The sequence below is a fragment of the Beta vulgaris genome, chromosome 1 (assembly GCF_026745355.1).
Source record: "Beta vulgaris subsp. vulgaris cultivar EL10 chromosome 1, EL10.2, whole genome shotgun sequence".
Classification (NCBI taxonomy): Eukaryota; Viridiplantae; Streptophyta; class Magnoliopsida; order Caryophyllales; family Amaranthaceae; genus Beta; species Beta vulgaris.
In genome coordinates, this window is record NC_079202.1 from 41,955,475 (window position 1) to 41,976,948 (window position 21,474).

At 32.9% G+C, this 21,474-nt stretch overlaps 1 protein-coding gene across 3 annotated transcripts; it reads right to left on the minus strand.

Moving 5' to 3' along the window:
• Positions 1-986: 986 nt before the first annotated feature.
• Positions 987-15,859, minus strand: LOC104894712 (2-oxoisovalerate dehydrogenase subunit alpha 2, mitochondrial). 3 transcript variants are annotated; one of them, XM_010681008.4, is made up of 9 exons: positions 15,516-15,856; positions 3,620-3,757; positions 2,897-3,079; positions 2,609-2,766; positions 2,413-2,512; positions 2,216-2,327; positions 1,964-2,103; positions 1,491-1,676; positions 987-1,378 (listed from the first exon to the last, which is right to left on the minus strand). In XM_010681008.4, exons 1-9 carry the CDS (start codon positions 15,741-15,743, stop codon positions 1,211-1,213), a joined length of 1,413 nt encoding a protein of 470 aa, XP_010679310.1. In that variant the 5' UTR covers positions 15,744-15,856; the 3' UTR covers positions 987-1,210. The 3 variants fall into 3 exon arrangements, with proteins under 3 accessions (XP_010679310.1, XP_048499234.1, XP_048499228.1); XM_048643277.2 differs by lacking the exon at positions 15,516-15,856 and adding an exon at positions 15,326-15,409; XM_048643271.2 differs by lacking the exon at positions 2,897-3,079 and having other exon boundaries at positions 15,516-15,859.
• Positions 15,860-21,474: the final 5,615 nt, after the last annotated feature.

Below are 21,474 nucleotides of genomic sequence, written 5' to 3' on the forward strand. Positions count from 1 at the left end.
TTGGATCGATTAGATTAGACTTTGCCAAGTCTATGTCCATTACATTTTGGACTCCAAAGTTTGAGTCTATATACAAACTCTTTAACGAGTACTCGTGTACGATCCAATACAAAAACAAGTTCTTAAACCCAAAACTACTCATTAATTTTTATGTGATCAGAATTTTCCTTTAATATCATCAAACATCACAACAAAATATAGGACAAAAGTAATTGTCTAGACTGTCATGAAAAGTTTTATACGCATCCAACTTAGAGAAATGATAAACATCTAATTGCTAGATGTTTATAAACATCTAGCAGGGGTAAAATTGTCAATATACATGAAAAAAAGTTATCAGTCAAACAAAAAAGTAATCTCGAAAATTGGGCACTGTCAGAAAATTTCGATGCTAATATATGATGTTCATGCTACTACAACTTGTGTTCGTGTAACTATAACTAGTGTTTATGCAACTAAAAATAGTGTTTATGTATAAACAGATAGTGTTCGTATTTTTTTAATTGGACACTGTCAGAAGATTCCGATGCTAATATACAGTGTTCATGCTACTAGAACTAGTGTTCGTGTAACTATAACTAGTGTTTATGCAACTCACACTAGTGTTTGTGTATAAACAGATAGTGTTCGTATTTTTTTTTTACATATCTAAATAAGAGATAGAGAAGAGTAAAATAAAATATGATGAAATTATATCAAGATGGATGTCTATTTGTAGAGAATAAAAATATATGAATATTGGTATATTTTTTATTTTTTTCTAAAATATATTTTTTGAGATATACAAGTTTGAAAAATTGGAAAAAGTAATTTATTTGGATAAACAATATAGTGACATGTGTACCACTCACATGTTGCCACATTATTGCTAGATGTTTGGCAAACATCTAGCAATTAGATGTTTATCATTTCTCTCCAACTTAACTCCAACAAAACATCATTACACCATTATACAGTACTACAAAATATCATTACACCAACGTAACTTTGTTAATTTCAAATCCATATAATTATATATTGCATTAGTTTGGAAAGTGACTAGCTTTGTGTTTTTTTTTTTGGATGGATGGCTTTGTTACAACTTACAACATTGACAATTAGTATTATATTATACACTAATGAGTAATGAGTAACCAACTCTCAACTACAGTCATTCCAAGCTAAGAGAGGTACACCGTACACCATCCCAAGAATATATATACAACTAGATTTACACAGCAACATCAGATGGATAATCTTTAGGGTGCTTGTTAATGGTTTCCCTAAGCAATATTTCTTGCTCAATCAAATCTTTTGTTGGTTGATCGTACACATCTGTAAACAATTCCGAGATTGGTGGTTTTTCCAATTTTTCTGCCACTTGAATGGATTGAATTATCTGCCAAAATGAAACAATGAAATCAAACGAACTCGAAATCAGCAACTAAAACAGTTTAAGTTAGCCAATGCCAAATGCATACAACTAGATTTCTAGCCCTTGTAGCTTTTACCTCTTTCTTAATCCTGTCTCGAATTTCCAATTCATCTTCCTCATTCCACCAGCCATTTCTCTCAACCCATTTCTGAAATTTAGTGACAGGACTTTTCGCCATTTTCCAGTGTTCGATTTCTTCAGCCGGCCTATACTTGGTGGAATCATCGGAAGTAGAGTGGTGCCCTACTCGATACGTTAGAGCCTGAAGATCTCCCACAAAGTTTAGTTTCATTAGTTAGGAACTTAAGTATAACTTCATGTGATCATTGAAGGAGCAAGTGCCGGATAAAAAAGGCCTATTTCAAGGTGACAAATCCGATTTGGATGAAAAAAGCTTGCCGAAACTCAGGTAAAATCAAGCAGAGTGGCCCTATGTTTAAATCAGCCTAAATATACTAGAACAAGGATGTTACTCTAGTAATAGAAAATTAGTTCAATCTCACTTGTGGAAAATAATCATCTAGCCTCTAGGAATGAGCTTATAATTACCTCAACAAGAATAGGTCTTTGTTCAGAAATAGCCATTTCACGAGCAGCTTGAACAACATTATAAACAGCAAGAGCGTCATTTCCATCAACTCGAATGCTACGTATTCCATATGCTTGTCCCTTCACAACAACACCATCACCTGCCAACAGTATAAAATGTGAAATTAATCTAAATCAAGGCCTTAATTACAAGGTGCTATTAGCAACAGCAAACAATTATAATGAAGACAGCATAATGTATCTTCTAATTACTTCGAAATTGATCTGTGATAGGAGTACTGATTGCGTAGCCATTGTTGCGACAAATGAAAACAATGGGAACTTCCATCACAGCAGCAAAATTCAAACCAGCATGAAAATCCCCCTAAGAAAAAATATTACAGAAACATATGTAAGTGCGTATGTATAACATTATATAAGTAAACTTAAATCTGCGTAACAATTTGTACCTCACTAGTGCAACCATCTCCCATGTAGGCCACAACACAAGCATCCTTGTTATCAATTTTAAGAGAATAAGCAGCTCCTGCTGCTTGAGGAAGTTGTGTTCTGAAACAATGACGATATTAGGGAACTAATTAATGCCTAGAGAATTTTGTCAGATATCTCAATCTTTCAAATTAAATTTAAGAAATGAAATCATACGCGATAGGAGATGATATTGTAAAGTAATTATGCTTATTAGATCCGTAATGTATTGGCATTTGTCGTCCTTTCCCATAATCCGCCTTATTTCCAAAACACTGATTTGTAAATTCTTGTAAGGTGAAACCACGCCATAGAAGCACTCCAGGCTCGCGATACTGTATTTAACATGGAAATCCGTTGTATTTGTATAAGTTCATTTTCGGCTTCTAAGTAATTGAAATACTGTGAGTGATTAAGCATTCATATATAACATCTACTCTATGACGTTATATCAGTATATGATACCTGAGCGAAAACTATGTCTTCTGAAGAGAGGGCTGCTGCAGAAGCAATATTAATAGCCTCTTCCCCATTTGATGTAATATAAAATGATATTCTTCCTTGTCTTTGTGCTTCATAAAGATAAGTGTCCATTATTTGAAGTTTTATCATGCTACTATACATCCTTGTTGCCATGTCTTGGCTCACCTAGTTCAACAAAGATTAACTCAATTATGATTCTTAAAGTTGAATAATTTTCTAATGTTCCCATTTTAATCATGGTCATTACATGACATTTCATTGTATAGTAAATGTATAACCTTTTCAAGCTTATCTTACATAAATTTCGAAAGTAAGCTTATTACTTTATTGTATGTGTTGTGTACTTGTGTCAAATGGGATTGTCAAAGTTTCCAAAAATTTCATGAGAATTATATGTAATACACAATGTTATGTTAAGGGACACAATGTTACTACCTCTATTTTTTTTTATTCACACAGTTTGACAAATGATTGCCAACCCAAAAGTTTGATTGTTAATATCTTTAACCATCAACAAGTAAAAGTTTCATAAAAAAATAACATTGATATTTTTAATCTATAAGTTTAGTCAAATCTAATAAAATCTCATATGACTATTTTTGCATATATATAAATTACAAGTGATCATCAAATTAAAGCCAAGTATGTGAAATAGTGCAAAAGTACGAAGTGTATAGATTAAAAGAAAACAAAGAGAGTACATACAAGTTCATGAATTTTGCCCGAGATTGGCTCACCACAATCATCAAGAACACGATAGCAAGGTACTCTCTTCTTCCCCGACTCGGCAATGAAACTCATTTGTGATGTGAACATGACCTTCCCTCCTGGAAAATCCATACCCTGCAATATTATCACTGTAAGTTCATATCACATATATCACTGGTACCCTATTCTGGTAAGAATGGTTCTCAAAGATCCTCATAAGCAATCATTTAACATTTTGCAATTTGATTTTGGAATCCAAACATTATTCAGTTTTCTTAATTTGTCTCTTTGTTTGATAGGGACAAAATTTTAAGCAAAAGAAATTGAAGGTCAAGGGTTAAAGAACACGTTTGGTTTTCAAAAATTGGAAAAATTGATACAAATAATCCAACTTTCTCTCCTTTTACCAATATAGTCCCCATTTTAGATCGTTCACGAATAATCCTTACTTTGGACAGAGCTTCTAAATAATCCAAACTCTTATTCTTTACTTCTCTTCTCCACTCCACACCAAATAATGTAGACAAGATTCGATCCGCGATCTTCGGAACCACCTCCGAAAACTTTAACCAATTAAGCTAGTTGACATCCACAAATATTAATGAAAGTTGAAATTACCTAATATCAACTTTTCAAAATGATATGGGAAAACATAAAAAGCAAAGGAAGAGATAGCAACATAATCTTATGGTATAATGTTGTAATGTTGTTGTCCATTTGTAAACTCAACGGAGTTGTCCTTGTAATTTAGAAATTCTTTGGGTTCTCTTTCCCGCAAAGTATTTCTACTTCGCATAGGACTTGCTTAAATTAATAAATCCCCTCCGACTTCCACCTCAAAAAAAACATAATCTAATGGCATTTGTAAATTTCAAAAATTAAATTTAATATTGTGATCTTTCCGTTATTCTTTCCCTCACTTCCAATCCAACTTTGAAAGGAAAGAAAAATCAAAGCACTTTACTTTATAACTCCTTCCATTAAATCAAAAATTGGACATTTCTTTTCCTTTTTCTTTTATCGTCTATTCTAGTAGTAGATGGGGTTCGGGGGGGGGTGGGGGGCTATAGAGGTGGGGGAAGGGGTGGGGGGCTACAGAGGTGGGGGAAGGGGTGGGGGTTCTCGTGGGGGAAGGATGGTGGTTGGGTGGTTAGGGTTAGAGAATTAGGATTGGGGTTAGATGTTAAGGGGTTAGGGGGTTATGGTTAGAGAGTTTAATTAGAATTAGAGAGGTTAATTAGGGTGAATGACTAACAGAAACTTGATATCGTATGGTATTTCGTGAATTTTATGAAATAGTAGAGGTATGTGGTGTATATCTCAAATTATAGAGGTATCCAATGAATTTTAAAATTCTAATGAATATTTTGTAAATCCGTCACAATCATGGATACTACAGCCGTAGTGCTAGGCTCGAGTTTACTGCTAAGCACAAAAAGAAGTATTTGTAGAACTTCAACCATGACTAGTACCATGGATTTGATACTATACTCATTTAATCTTCAAGAATCTATAAACCATCAACACAAAAGGAACAAGCAAGTTTGTGGAGGTAGATGTTCTCACCATTTAGAATTGATGTGTTATTTAACAACGGATGATTCTAAGATGTTTTTTTTTGAAAAAAGACCATAGAAGCAAATGAATGTGAGTCACACATTCTTGTTTGTGGACCCTTTATTCCTTTTCTTTTAATTGTCAAAACCAATTTCTTTTGTTTTGTTTATTTACCAAGTTTAAAAAAGAAATCTGATTTTTTTTTTCACTAGCCAAATAGTGAATTATGTTGGTAAAAGTAATTTTGGAGCCAATTTTTTTTTATCCTTTTTCTCTCTCCTCCTTGTTCTTCACGTTCTTGGTGTTCTTCACCAAAAACTCAAGAACACATCTTCTTCCACCATTCTCAACCGAATTTCTCTGAAATTTGACCCATTGTTCCACCATCTCCCTGAATTTCGACTTCATCTTCCATCTTCCCTCTCCATTTTGACCTATTTTTCACCTCCATTTTGCCATATTCTTCACTTCCATTGTTAAACTTAGCCTTCATGAAAATCGACATAAACTCTTCACCCGTAGATGAAATGGATGTATTTTTACATGAATATTTCGCATATAGTAACGAATTAATGATTTTCTATCTTCGTTTGTGCATTTGTGTAAGATTAAATTAAACTTGCAATTTATGAAAATTTCCCCAAAAAACCTAGGGTTTTACAAAAAATACAATGAAGGTGTTGTGATTAAACTGCTCTAAATCAATGCAATTCACATTTTTATGCGACAATTAGTGGTTATATTTAATTAGTTCATACTTTAGTTTAGCTTTTAGATGGAAAAAAGTTTCAGATTTTTCGAGACATCCATTGGAGGTTGAGCTGGTTTTCGTCTACGGTATTGCAGTATTTTGGTAATTATTAAATATATTTTAACATGACCAAACATAAAGATATTTTTGGTAATTACTAAGCAAATTTTGGATATGATCAAAAATAAAATTAAGATGTGTGAGATAATTGCAATAAATCAATCCACTTCACTCTTTTATTGGGTTACATTTGCTGACTAGATTATACTTTAGTTTATCAATTACATGAAAAAAAATTTGCAGTATTTTTGAGATCTCCAGTGTAGTGAAATGTTACTGGTTTTTGTACAAGTTACAACAAGATTTCAGTAATTACTAAAGCTATTTTGGTGATGACCTAACATAATCGCTATATATGCTTTTAGATAATTACCAAATATGATTTGGGTATTACCAAATTAATCTAATCACAATTCATTCTCATTACTTATCAAAGAAACCCTGTGGGAATTGGACAATTATGTCACTGGTCCATTAAACACAACACCTCACCAAACCCCATTGATTTGAATTTTGGGCCCAATTGTCCCTCTTTATACTAAAAAACTCAAATTAAACTCATATCAAATGCATTTAGATAATTACCAAACATGCTTTGGGCATTACCAAATCTATCTAATCATAATCCATCCTTATTACCAGTGGCGGATCTACTTAAGAACAAGTGAGGTCACTTGACCCCACTTAAATTGATAAAATTATCTTTATAACTTTCAATTTCTAAAAAATTATCCTGTAAAATTGACCACTTAACCTTGATAAAATTAAATAATTACACCTTGACCCTACTAATTCTTTTTTTTTAATCTACCACTTCTTATTACCCATCAAAACAATTCTATAGGTATTGGATAGTCATGTCAGTGAATCCATTAGGCTTAATACCTTGTCAAACCCCATTGACTTGAGTTTTGGGCCATTATTGTCCCTTCATATACTAAAAAAACCCAAATTACCACAGATCATATGCTTTTCGGTAATTGCCAAACATGTTTTGGGCATTACGAAACCTATCTAATCACAATACATTACAATTACTCATCAAATCAATTTTATGAGGATTGGACAATCATGCCACTAGATCCATTAAACCTAATACCTTGCCAAACCTCATTGACTTGAGTTTTAGACCCTCCATTGTGGCTCTTTGTACTAAAAAACTCAAATTAACCCAAGATCATATGCTTGAAGATAATTACCAAACATGTTATATAGATTACCAAACCTACTAAGTGGAGGATGTTTTCCTAATCACAATCTTTTATCATTACTATTCAATCTTATGTGAATTGGACGATCATGATACTAGGTCCATTATGCTCAATACTTTACCAAACTCTGTTGCCTTGAGTTTTGTGACACTGTTGTCCCTCCTTGTACTAAAAAGCCAAATTAACCTAAGATTATATACTTTAAATTAATTACCAAACATGTACTTGGATTACTAAACCTCCTAAGTGGAGGGCGTTCTCCCAATCATAATCCTTTATCATTATTCATCAAAGCAATCCTATGTGAATTGAACAATCATGACACTAGGTCCATTAGGCCCAATACTTTACCGAACCCCGTTGACTTGAGTTTTGGGCCACCGTACCATTGTTCCTCTTTGCACTAAAAAGCTGAAATTAACCCTAAAATCATATGCTTTTAGGTAATTACCAAACATGTTTTGGACAGTACCAAATCTATCCAATCACAATTCATTGTTATTACTCATCAACGCAATCTTCTAAGGATTGGACAATCATGCCACTAGGTCTTTTAAGCCCAATATCTCACCAAATCCTATCGAGTTGATTTTTGGACCTCCATTGTCCCTTCTTGTATTAAAAAATCCAAATTAATCTTATAGCATATGCTTTAAGATAGTTACCAAACAAGTTATGAGAATTACCAAACCTGTTAAGTGGAGGATGTTCTCTAAATCACAATATTTTATCATTACTCATGAAAGCAATCATATGTGGATTGGATAATTATGCCACTAGGTCTATTTGACCGAACAGTTCATCAAACCCCATTGACTTGAGTTTTGGGTCTTAATTGTCCCTCATTATACTAAAAATCCCAAATTAACCTAAATCATATGCTTTTATTAAATCTATTCAATCATAGTCCATTTGCATTACTCATCAAAGCAACCCTATAAGAATTGGATAATCATGTCACTAGATCCATTAGGCCTAATACATCACCAAACCCCATTGAGTTGAGTTTTGAGCCCCCGTTGTCTAACCTTGTAAAGTTGTAATTAACCCTAGAGCATATGCTTTAAGGTAATTATCAAACATGTTATAAGGATTACCAAACTTACTAAATGGAGGATGTTCTCTTAATCATAATACTTTATTATTACTCGTCAAAGCAATCCTATGTGGATGGGAAAATCATGTCACCAGATCCATTACGCCCAATCCTTAACCATACCCTATTAACTTGAGTTTTTGGGTCCCCCATTGTTCCTCATTTTATTAAAAAGCCGAAATTAACCCAAAATCATATGCTTTTATGTAATTACCAAACATGTTTTGGTTATTACCAAAACTATTTTAGGCATTACGAAACTTATTAAGACATTCTTATCTCTTACATGTTGTAACTTTATAGCTCTATCTGGGTTCTTTGGATTAACACATTTATATCATATTGATTAATTTATATTTAAAAATTGTTTATTTCAATTGTTTATATTCAATACATTTTGGAATTGGAGGTTTTAATACTTCACTTAGTTTCTATAACGTTTTGGTAATTACCGAACCCATTTTAGTAATTACCTACAGTGTCTGTATGTTCATTCATCTTCTTCCAACTTCATCTTCAACCTTTCGATTTTTTCCCTCTCCTCTAAAATTCTTCATCTAGTTTGTCGATGGTCATCCATACTTAAAAAACGCACAAATCGATCCCAAATTGACGGTTTTCCATCATCTTATAACAATCCATACCAAGGTTTTGTTAAATTCATAATGACCTAGAATTTTGATTTGGAGTTTCTTCATTTTAAAACTCAAACCTTAATTTCCATGGAAATTCGGGCGTTCATGGTCTACATATCATCATGAATTTTATGTTTGTTCATCTATTTCATGAATTTACAAAGATGAAAAAGAGGAAAGTGAAAAAAATTCCTCAATATTTCCTCCCAAAATTTTCACCTAAAATCGGAAATTAAAATTTTGATTTCACTACTTCTCCATTACAAATTCATGACTTTTTTCATAAATTCTTATCATTTCATGGAAACAGAAGGGTCCAAATACGGGATCTACTAATCACTCGAGAAAAATTGAAGATCCATGAAAGATTTGAAGGGGGGGTTATAGGAGAGGAGAGGAGAGAGAAAATCTGGGTAAAAAAAAAATTCCTCCAAAAAATTTTTTGGCAGAAATTAAATTTTAGATTTTTTTTTTATTTTTTATTTTCGAAATTATTTAAAACAATTTCAGAAATTAGAATAAATAATTTTGGTATTTTCTAAAACCATTTCAAAGCAAAAAAGAAAAGATAAAACAAATATGGGGTGGGTGGCTCACATTCATTGTGCGTGGCCCCAAATTATCTGTAGTCTTTTTTTGAAAAAAGACCATCTTAGAATTTTCATTTAAGAACTTTGTATAATTGTGTTAATAGTCTGAGATGGGTTAGACCACAAAAAGTCAATAAAACAATAGACCCCCGAAAGTGGCATCTTATACTCGAGTAGCCCACGCCAAATGTTGTTGACAATATGACATAAATACCAGTCATCTGGAGTCAAATGTCTGAAAAGGCGGTCACATATTGCGCTCAAATGTGGAAAACTGACCCGACATGACCAAGATCTCAATCAAATGGTAATTATGTTGACTCAACACTTAAAAATGAGCTAATTTAATCCAAAGTGATGTAAACTTAACCCGATATTAAATGACCCAACTATAATAAATTTGAAGTTTACTATTGGCTATGATTCAGATTAATGAGCCAAAGATCAATGGTTTATCTTTATCTGTTTAGTATTTTGTTATTTACTATAATATCATCATGTCACCACAATATATTCTTGACGTCTTAACATAGATCATAATATAATCATTGAACACTAAGGAGGAGTAGTAAAACAATTAGAAAAATTATTTATGACCTTTGTTGGGGTATATAGCTACCATGATTTGCAAATATTTTGTTCAGAATCATAAGTTAGCGTTCAATAATTATTGTGCTGTAGTACATGAATTGTGATCTTATTATATATTCCTAGCATGAAGTACATGATAATGATATAGCACATGAATCACGATTTTCTTATGTATTCCTATAAACGTGATATGATTGCATGACAAGATTTAAGCATAAATTTTAGAGCGGATAAGTCAATAAACTACAAATCATGCTATGATCTTTTTGTCTATAAACTACAAATTGTGTCTACAAATCATGCTATAATACCTGATAGCACATGAATCATGATTTTCTCATGTGATTTGTACTTAAAAGAAAACATATAATCATATTAATCTTGTTAGATTCGTTTCAATGTATGTTATCCAAATATTAACTTCTTGTAATTTTTATTTATTGATAAATAGACCTATTAATGTTTTAATTAGTGCCTAGACAAATGAGCCCCTAAGAAATTGTAAACTACTAAAAACCAAAGCAAGTAACATGCAAGTAATAGAGAATATTATACAAGTATTAAGAAACGAAGGAAGTGTAAAAAATATAGTGATATAATATTGTTATTTATTACCTAATTAAAAAAAAGTTCTTATAAATTTTTGCTTGACTTGAGGAGTCGAGACATGTCCAGTTATGTGCGCTTGTGTTTTAGTATAACATAAATAGTATAGATAGATAGACATATATATTTAAAGAAAGGGGAGGGGGTGGTAACTTTGGGTGTGATCTCTTCACCTTATTTACATTAATTTATCAAATCTCATTTAAATTCATTTGAATTAAACTTAATGGAACACATTTTACATCAATGGATCTAAATTAATCCTTTATTACCCACTCTTTCTATCTTCTCGCTTCCTTTTCGAATCAGGTTAGTCTATTTCCGCCTAATCGTCAATGGAACTCCTTGCCCGTACAAGAGTTAGTCCCTTTAAATACAACACATATCATTTGCTCTCTTTTTTTCCCGGCTAATGAGCAAGAGGATAAACTGGTTTGGACATAATAGTCGGCTGATGGAATTTACTCTATTAGATAGGGTGTTGACCCAAGGTCTGCTCTCCTCCTCGCCAAAAGTAGTCAATTTTAGTTGGATTTGGAAGTTGAACATTGCTCCCAAGATCAAAAACCTTTTTTGGAAAGCATGTAATGACGGTCCTCCCACTAAAGAGAGATTAGAAAAAAAAAAGCCACGTGTTCCTTCCCAATAATTTGTCTTTTGTAATAATCATTCTGAGACTACTTCTCATCTGTTTTTCTTATGCCCTTTCCCGTTAGATGTTTTTAAACATCTTCAAGCAAGTTTTGGTTAGGCTTGTTTGCCTAGAATTCCTATTTTATCTTCGTATAGTTCATTTAAGGATACTCTTTTTCTCCTTAAGAGTAATGCTTCTATGGAGGATATAGTGTTGTTTGCCATTGGTTGGTGGTTTATTTGATTCTTTTATATTTTTAATGATGAACAAGTTTCTTCTAGAAAAGCCAGCTTTGTTATTTCCTCCTTTATTAAGAATTGGAGCAGGCCTACGAATTTGGAGGATGAGGATAATATTGTCCGTCCTCTGAGAAGTAATAGGTGTGGTCAAAGTGTTATTTGGGCCCATCTGCCTAACAATGTAGTTAAGATCAACTTTGATGGTTCTAAGATTAGTAATGGTAGTAGCTCGTTTGGTCTTGTTATTTGAGAGCACTCAGGTGAACTCCTTCTTGCGGTAACTAATTCTTTAGGTCGTAATACGAGCATCCTTCAAGCGGAAGCTTGTGGGATTCTGGAAGCAATTAGGGGGGCTCATTTCCTGAATCTTCCTAATGTTGTCATGAGGGAGACAATTAGCGGTTGTCAATGTTGTTAATAAGACTTGGCCACCTCCCTTAAAAAAATAGATAATATATTTGTGATGTAGGTCAGAAGCTGTTGAAGTTCAAGTCTGTTTCGGTGGCGCATTGTCTCAGGGAAACCAATGGTGCGGCGGAGTTCATGACCCATAGGGCCATTCTGTATCCTCCCTTCTTTAGTGATTCCCCTCTTACGATATTGATTTTTCTCTCCTCGTCTGCAAGGATGTTTTAGGCTGGCCTCCGGATTAGAGGTCATTCCTAAGTTTTCCTTTCCTTTATAAAAAAAAATGCTACTGGATATTTCATTTGTTTCAATATACTCGATACACTTCTCTCAATACGTTTATCAATGCATATTTTTAACCATTAATATCTCTAATTCTCTATAAGTAAAAATTATATAAAAAAGTAATATCTTGAAAGTATATATTGAGAAAAATCTAATAAAATTCCACATGACCATATTTTTTATTACAAAAAATCACAAAATAAGATCAATAAAAGTGTGTAAATAGTGCAAAATTCAAACCGTGACAAGTATTTTGAAAGAAATGAAATATATATTTCCTTCGTTTTCATACTACTTTTAAACTTGTGTTTGGAAACATTTACCAATGTATAACTTTCGTCATTAAATACTCTAATTTTTTATAAGTAAAAAACTTCAAATGTTGATGGTTTGAAACTATATGTCGAAATGAATCTTACGAGATCCTATGAAAATATAATTTTTCTGAATAAGCAAAACACAGTCAAACGATAATCCACGCATAGTGTAAAAGTTAAAGTTTCAAGTATTTTGAAATAAAAGGAAATATATTAAATTATGGAATACTCATGTCATTGATATCTAATATGTCAAAAAAAAATTATTCAGGATCATACCTTTACCAACCCCTACTAAGGTCCTCTATATTATGCCCTGATTTTGGCTCTCTAATTATTTTGGCTTTCTAATTATTTTTCTAGATTTGATTAGCACATGACATGCAAGTTTTTCTTTTTTTACTAACTCCATTCTTGTTCTATTACAAGTTTGCTACATATGAGTTTTCACATTTATGGCAAAATATCTTATAAAAATCACTTTTTGCAATAAAAAAATTACACAAGCCCAAGAATCCAGCATGCATAAATATTTAAATCATACTCCCTGGTCACAAGGCATAGAGAGAATGTCTTAAGCTGATAAGAGCAACTTCAATGGTGCAAAAAAAGGACTTGCTAGCAATTTTGCAAAATACTTAGCTAGTTGCTTAACTATTGGAGTACAAATTGGAGTTTTGCTTTACTAAGCAAATTGGCTCTATAGAGCAAATTGGCTTAGCCAAAATGTTGGGTCCCATCCCACAAATAGCTTCTCAATAAGTGATATTTTATATATTAAAAAAAAGAAAAAAGTGATTGTGGGACCTACCTAAGCAACAAAATAGTTTAGGTAAACCACTAAAGGGAAAGTTGGCTAAAGATAGAATTAGCTAAGGAAAATGATGTGACATCTTTAGCCAAGATTGTTTTAGCTAATCATTGAAGTTGAAAGCATCTATATCATAAAATAAAATGAAAATTTCCAAAATAAGTTTCAGCCGAATTGTAACCAAACATATCACAAGAAAGTTGGAGAACGATTTTCCTTCCCACCTAACACAAGCTGAGTTTATTTATAATTGAATACCCAACACAATTGGTTATTGGTCTTCTAGTTTGTTAGTTTTTCTTAAATGTTGTCATGAAAAAGAAGAGTATAGCTAAAAGTCCTTGGTTACCAAATAAGAGGAGTGGAGTCCAAAAAAACCCTTTCTCTTGTTTGGTAACCTTCACATGCCGTTCTCCATTTGCCTTGGGCTGTGAACTCGATTATATAAATAGGTGAAAATGTGAAATGTAATTTTTCTTTTTTTTAAAAAAAAGGTATAATTCTATCTTGATGTATGATACTTGTCCTTTTTTTCATTAAGTTGTTTCACTTTAACTTTTTACGATATTCAAATTTCATCTTAATTATATTATTCGTTAATTTATAAAATTAAATGTTCTTTTGTAAAATGTTATAAGATTTCTCATAATAAATATTCTTAAAATATCATTTTTTTATAATTTCTAAAACTTTCTTTGTTTTGTAATAAATGAATAATAAGGCATTGGTACAAATTTAAGAGAGAGTGAGGGAGAGAATGAAATAGAGGAACTTATGTGATGAGCAAAGAGATAGATTGAAGTGAATACTAAAAAAACGTAATATATTTTATTTATTTTGAAACTACTTTGAATAATAAATTAGGTTGCACAGATATAGATACAAATTTGCGGACGGCAAGATATAAATTTTTTAAGAATCGTATGCACCTCTATATTTGATACAGACCGTGTTAGATATAGATACAGGTACGAGTACGTGATCTAGAATATATCTATACTAATATATTAAAAGGCGTGCGTAAATCAGAAACGGTGCCACGTGGCACTCTCCCTATGGAGTTTTAGATCATGTAATCCATATACAATAAGTAATCCATGTACAAAAAAAAAATTAGAAATTGCATAGTATAGGTTTTGATCCCGTGACCTCAAGTTCATGCACTAAAGTGTTAACCACTAGACCAAGTAGTATTTAGTGCTATTATATGAAAGTACAATATTAATAAATGAAAATTTTCTTACCCGGGGCATAACCCGGACCTAATAACTAGTTATATAAATAATAAGTGTGTTTATTACAGAACAGATGGAGTCACTTAAAATAATAAATTCCAATAAATTATGCATTACTAAACACAAAAATTCAAAACTAAACAAGTAAAAGAACACATGGATTATAAATTATGCATGATGAGCTGGCAAAATTTTACCCAACCCGCCAACACGACCCAAACCCAACCCATTAATAATGGGTTGGGTCAAAAATTTCAACCCGTTTAATTAAATGGGTCGACCGGACCCAACCCATTTAATTAAATGGGTTGGGTCAAGTTGAAAATTTCAACTTGATTTTCACCCACCTAACCCATTTATAAAAAACCAAGCTAAAAAAATCCCTAACTTATTTCAGATTTCAGCCCAAAAAAATTGGACTGGACCATAAAGTAATAAAATAAAAACTCTAACACTACTTAAAAGATTAGAGATTTCAGATTTCCACCTAAATGAACATTTGCGTTGATTTTGAACAAAAGTTAGGTTGATTTCGAACAAGATTATCATATGGTTACGTAATGACTTAATTTTAGTTTCCTACCTACTATTATTTGCAAATAAATTGTGTTCTTTTTATTTTTTTTTCCTAGAGAAAAATACGAAAAAAAATTAAACGGGTCGACCTGAAGGTTGACCCGTTTATCATAAGGTTGGGTTGGGTTGTAAATCTCAACCCGTTTCAGTTAACAGGTCAGGTTGGGTTAAGGAGTTCTCAACCCGCCAGCCCGCCAACCCGCCTTGATCTTGACCCAACCCGACATATTGGCAGCCCTAGATAAAAGTCTGCAAAAGCGAAAAAGCAAGAAAGAAAGTTATTGAGTGTACCTCGGAAGAAGGGTGATCATGTTCATCATCTTCAGAAGAGTAGAAAAGAGAATCAAGTTTCAATTCAGCAGCTTTAGTAGACTCCAAACGCACAAAAACAGAGGATAGAGGGCCCAAAAAAGAGGTTTTATTACAAACATTATTATGAGAAATTCTTAAGAAACTAGAATGATTAGTAGTAGTTAAGTGTTTGATTAAGTTTGTTGATCTTTTTAGAAATAATGCCATTATTTCTCTTTCTTAATTCTTCTTCTCTCTCAATTCTTCTTCTCCTATAAATTGGGGGAGGAGGACTCAGAAGATGAGAATGCCAGCCACTTCCAAGAGAAAAAGGGGGAAGTGAAATTGTGAATAGATGAGAACGACACTTGTTTCTTTGTGTAACGTGTGAAGTGGGTAGATGTCATGTATTTGTCTTAAGTTCAGAACGTTAATCACTAATATGGTAATATGACTAATATCGTACCATATTGTTAGCCCCCCATATATAGAACTTGCCCATCTACACGTTTCTTCCAACCCCACATTAACTATGATATTATGTTAGTTAAACAATCTTAATTAAAGCTTTATTTTTCTATTAAATTAAATTAAGTGGAGCTAATCTAAACTGTATTGAATTAAATTGATAATAAATTTTAAAAGCCAATACTTAAAAAGGTTTATTTAGGCTGTAAATATTTTAATTTTCTTTACTACTTTTCAAGAGTTTGACGCATTAAGTTTATAGTTTAGACGGGAGGATTGTCTACATGTTTTTTTCGTTAAATTTTTTTCCGTTTCCACCATGATGGGACCGAAAAGTTGATTCAATTCATATTAAAAAATCTGAAATTTAAATATTTTCGAGGTAAAGAAAAAGTTTTAAAAAAAAGAAAATACAAAATATGTATAAAAATACGGACGACTTTAGTAAATATGGACGATAAATAATAAAATCCGTGGAAAAATATTCATGTTCAATCAAATGAAATTTCATGAATTGTCCCACCGACTCCCAGATATCCTTAGGCAACCACTAGTCATTAATCCATAAACATTAACTAGCAAACGAATAACTTAAGAAATCTAAGATACGATAGATCATACTTCCTCCGTTTCATAATACTCGCTACACTTTTCATTGTGCGAAATTTCACATTACTTGCTACACTTCCTTTTTGGACAATAAACTCTTTTTATCCCTCTCCTCTCACATGGGTCCCTTATCTTTTTACTCTCTACCTCTCTCTCCTTCAAAAATTGTCTAGGAGTCTGTAAATTGAGAAATGTAGCGAGTGATATGAAACAGGGGAAGTATTTTCTTTATATTTTGTAAACATAATCTCAATATGCTTAATGTAATAATATTCATAATTTTATACTTAGGCGCCACTTTATATTAATACTGGCCTTTTTATGGCACGCGATGCTTCGTGAATTATTTTAGCAATTATTATTAAATTTCATCTAAATGTAATTTACAACTATCAGTAGTTCTAATTAAATATCATGTGGTGTAAATACAAATTATAAAAATTACTTGATTAAGAAGTTGTTTTCTTGGTATTTTTATTAATGTTGGTATATTGTTATTGCATTTCAAAATTTAGGTAAAATTTAAATTTTATGTCTTTGGTTTTGTAAATGATTTGAAAACTGTCTTAGTTATGTTAGTTTGTTCGTCAATCATAAACTTTTTTCTTTCAATACACATATTTTTATGAAATTTATTTTAGCTGCTTTGAACTTCCTTTGATATACATATTTTAAATTAGGTTGGGCTATGATTGAGGAAAATTTCAAAATCTTAAACAGGTAATCTTTTTTATTGAATAAAAGGCTAAAAAGTCTTTTCAAAGGGGACACCATAGCTCACCTTTGGCTTATATAATAGAAATTATTCGGAACATTAACGTGATTGCGAATACCTGTATATAACCAATTACCAAATCGTACATAGATGTCTGATATATTTTGCAAGGATTCAACAAAATCAGGGGATTCCATTGACTTGGAAACTTTAATTGGTAACATATTTAGTTTTGCAATTGCAACCTAAATGGACCTAAGCTTGATTTGGATTCTTGATATTGACACACCTAAGAAAATTGACATTATTATTACAACGACTTCACAATGGTCTCCAAATTTGATACATCTTCTTACAAGGCGCGACAACTACAAGTTTATTTTATTGGATCAACTCATTATATTTGCAATATCTGGTACTTTCTTTTTCTCTGAGTTGATCCTCATAATTAATTTGTTATATTTTTTCAAAAATGTTCTTCCCTCAAATTACCCATATACATTTTGATGTTACCATTTTGTGTACTGTGCAATGTAAATTGTAAGGTGGTGTTACTATCAAGTATCAACCCTCAATTATCTTCTTTTATGCTATTGTTATCTATCATAACCTAGAAAAAACCACACATAAAATTTGTACTTGATATAAACTTCGAGTTAAAATGTTTTACCATACGCCTGTCCACTGAACGGGTTAAAAGCTACTCCTATAGTCCTATATGGTTGAGTAAAAAGGCAATGAGTAGGAGCTCTCTAAAAATAGGATATGGTCATATGTCGTTCAGTTGCTATGAATGTAGTAAGTTAACTGTGAATACAGCAGAGTGCAATGAATTAGTGGGCCTCAAAATCGTCCAAGAGATCAGTTATAGTCCTATGGACTTGTACTCCTACGTAGGCTCTGGCTTGTTTCCAGAGTTTTTAAAGCTGATAGTACAATTGCTCCTTTGCTATAATCAATGCTAAGAAACTTTTAAAGTTTGTTTTTTACGTCATCTACGAGTTTGTCTAGGCAACCAACTGTTTGAGTCTCTTAGGAGACTCAAACAGGGGCAATTTGGTCATTTTAAGCCTTGGAAATTTCACGCGCGTGTTGTTTAGTACCAATGCTAGGTTAGATTGGTACCATTGTCCGAAAATTTTGATACCAAAGTAAGGTTGCTTGGTACCAATCCTGATAACAATGTGATACCAATACCAGGTTATAATGGTACCAATGTGTAACTTTTTGAGTGTTTGAGTCTTTTTTGGACTCAAACAGTTGGTTACCAAGGCTTTCTCCGTCATCTACACCTTGCCTAGAAATATCTATTGTTGAAGATTTTCAAGTGAGTATTTTCTACGTCATCTACGTCCATATTTACTAACGAGACCAACAAAGAGGCTTGCATAAAGGATGAGGAGCTAGCTCATGTGGTAGAGCACTCCCCTCTGATCCTTGAGGTCAGGAGTTCGATCCTTATTCCCAGCATTATGTTGGGGTATTTCCTTAGCATGCTTTGCATGCTTTACACACCAATGTGCTGGTAGTTCCTACAAGGCTAGTAGCCTTGGTAGGGGTTAGCCCTTGGGCTGACTTAATTTCCTAATCAAAAAAAAAAAAAAAAAAAAAAAAAACAAAGAGGCTTGCATATACTTTTAGTAGGCACTAGGCAGACATGGTAGATAAAGTAGAAGAGATGAGACAAAGACGACTTGTTTTTGACATATAATTTGTTTTCCAGAGTATTTTCTGCCTGTGTTTTTCAGAAACTCATTCAACTTGGTTTCTACTAGGATATTTAGGTATGATGGGCATTACTACGTACAGTCCCAGGTCCTCATATCTTGTTGGAACATACTTATATCATCAAAATTTATATTTTTCGAAGTGTTAGACGGATCTTGACTCATTCAACTTGGTTTCGACTAGGATATTTAGAAGTGTTAGAAAAGATTGCTAGACAGATCTTGATTTCGTTTATATATAATTGAACTTATATTGAGTAAAACTTATCCAAGACCTTTGTTATGAAGGTCGTGGAGTCGCCTACTCTTCCGGCAATAGGAGATCATCAGCAAGAGGACAACTCCTTGACCTTCTTTAGGCTATGTCATCAAAAAATTTCCTAAAAATGCCACAATATTTGGGATAAAGGCTTTTAAAGTGAAGGCAAAAATGGTTAGGAGCAGAGGCCAAGCCAGACAATTTTCACAGTGAAGGCCAATAATTAGTACTTCCTCCTTAACAAAAAGAATGTAACAATTGGGTATTATTTGTGAGGTATAAAATATTCAATTGTTGCATTTTTTATGTTTCGGAGGAAGTAATGTTTTTACACTTATTCAAAAATAATATATTATATAATATAAGTACCAAACCTTTACAAAAACGAGGGGTCAAAGGAACCCCTTTGTGTGAAAAGATCCCTTGAATATGTTATAATCGGGCTATTTTGACAAAATGGCGACTTGCGGTAAGTGTCTCGACTCGCGCCCAAAACACCGAGAGCTGATCGCGACTCGCGTCAGGCACCGCGACTCGCGTCTGACACCGCGACTCGCGCTTTGCGCGGGATCTTTCGTAACGCTTTTGTTAGTGTTATTAGCCGAGTTAAATTCCTATTTAACCTAATATCATTTATTTGACGATGGTTAGCATATATAACATATGTAACTCTGTTTTTCTTCCACATCAATAAAAATATTCTCTCTCTCTGCCTGTGGACGTAGCCAAATTGGTGAACCACGTAAATCTGTTGTCTGTTTTATTATTTTTACATTCAATTATTTGTTTCTTTCTCACGTCTACTATAACAAATTGGTATCAAGAGCTTTGTGTTCGATCTGTGTGAGAAAGATGTCTGGGATGAATGTTAAAATTGATAAATTCACTGGGAAGGATAGTTTCAATCTATGGCAAATCAAGATGCTTGCTTTACTGAAGCAACAGGGGTTGTGGGCGCCGTTGGCAAAAGAAGTCAACGGATTCAGTCACCGCTGAGATGGAAATTCTGGAGGAAAAGACGCATTCAATTTATGTTATTGGATTAGAGTTACAACATTTGTTCATTGGAGTTATATCCACCTCAAAAACTTAGAGCCAAAATAAAATTCAAATTTTGAATTTTTTTTCTAATATTCTATTTTTTGGGAGTTACATCACTTTTTCACTAGAGTTACATCACTTATTCATAAGAGTTATAACACGTAAATATCATTCTCATTTCTCATATAAGTATGCATTCTCATATGAACTCACTTCTATATATGTATATATATGTATGTATGTGTGTATGTGTGTGTGTGTATGTGTGTGTGTGTGTGTGCGTGTGTGTGTGTGTGTGTGTGTGTGTGTGTGTGTGTGTGTGTGTGTGCGTGCGCGCGCATGCATGTATGCATGCATGTATGTATGTATGTATGTATTAGAAAGTCTATACATGACGAAATCTCTGAAAGCAACGTCTGTTCAGTTTGCATATGTAGGAAGGTACATCTCTGAGGGATCATCTAGATAAATTGAATACTATCTTACTAGATCTTCATAATATTGATGTTAAAGTAGATGATGAGGATACTGCTTTAAAATTGTTAGTATCTTTGCCGTTATCGTGTGAGAATTTTGTGGATTATTTTATTATTGGGAAAGATAGTATGTCATTAGAAGAAGTAAGATATGCTCTTCATACTAGAGAGGTTTGTCATCAGGCATCTGGTTCTAGTACAGAAAATCAGGCATCGGGATTAGTTGTTACTAGGGTAAGGGACAAAGTAAATCTAGTAAAAAGAAATCGAACCATAAAAATTCAAATTCTAAGAGTCCTAAAACTATTGATGTCTGTAATTACTGTAAAGAAAAGGGGCATTAGAAAAATGAATGCCCTAAAAAGAAGAAGCAGCTGGAAAAGAATGAAGGTTCTGCTGCTCTGGCATAAATTAAAGGTAACTCTGAGGAAGATTTGGCCCTAGTTGCTAATATCCAGTCGCATTGTAGGGATATGTGTCGTCTTGACTTGCTCTGGGGCATCGTATCATATTAGTACATGTACGGAATGGTTTTCATAACTTTCAACTTATGAGCAAATAGATGGGGGAAATGTTTATATGGCCAACATGCTGCCTGCAAAGTAGTTGTAATAGGCTCCACTAGGTTGAGGACTTATGATGGTACATTCTGCACCTTAAACGA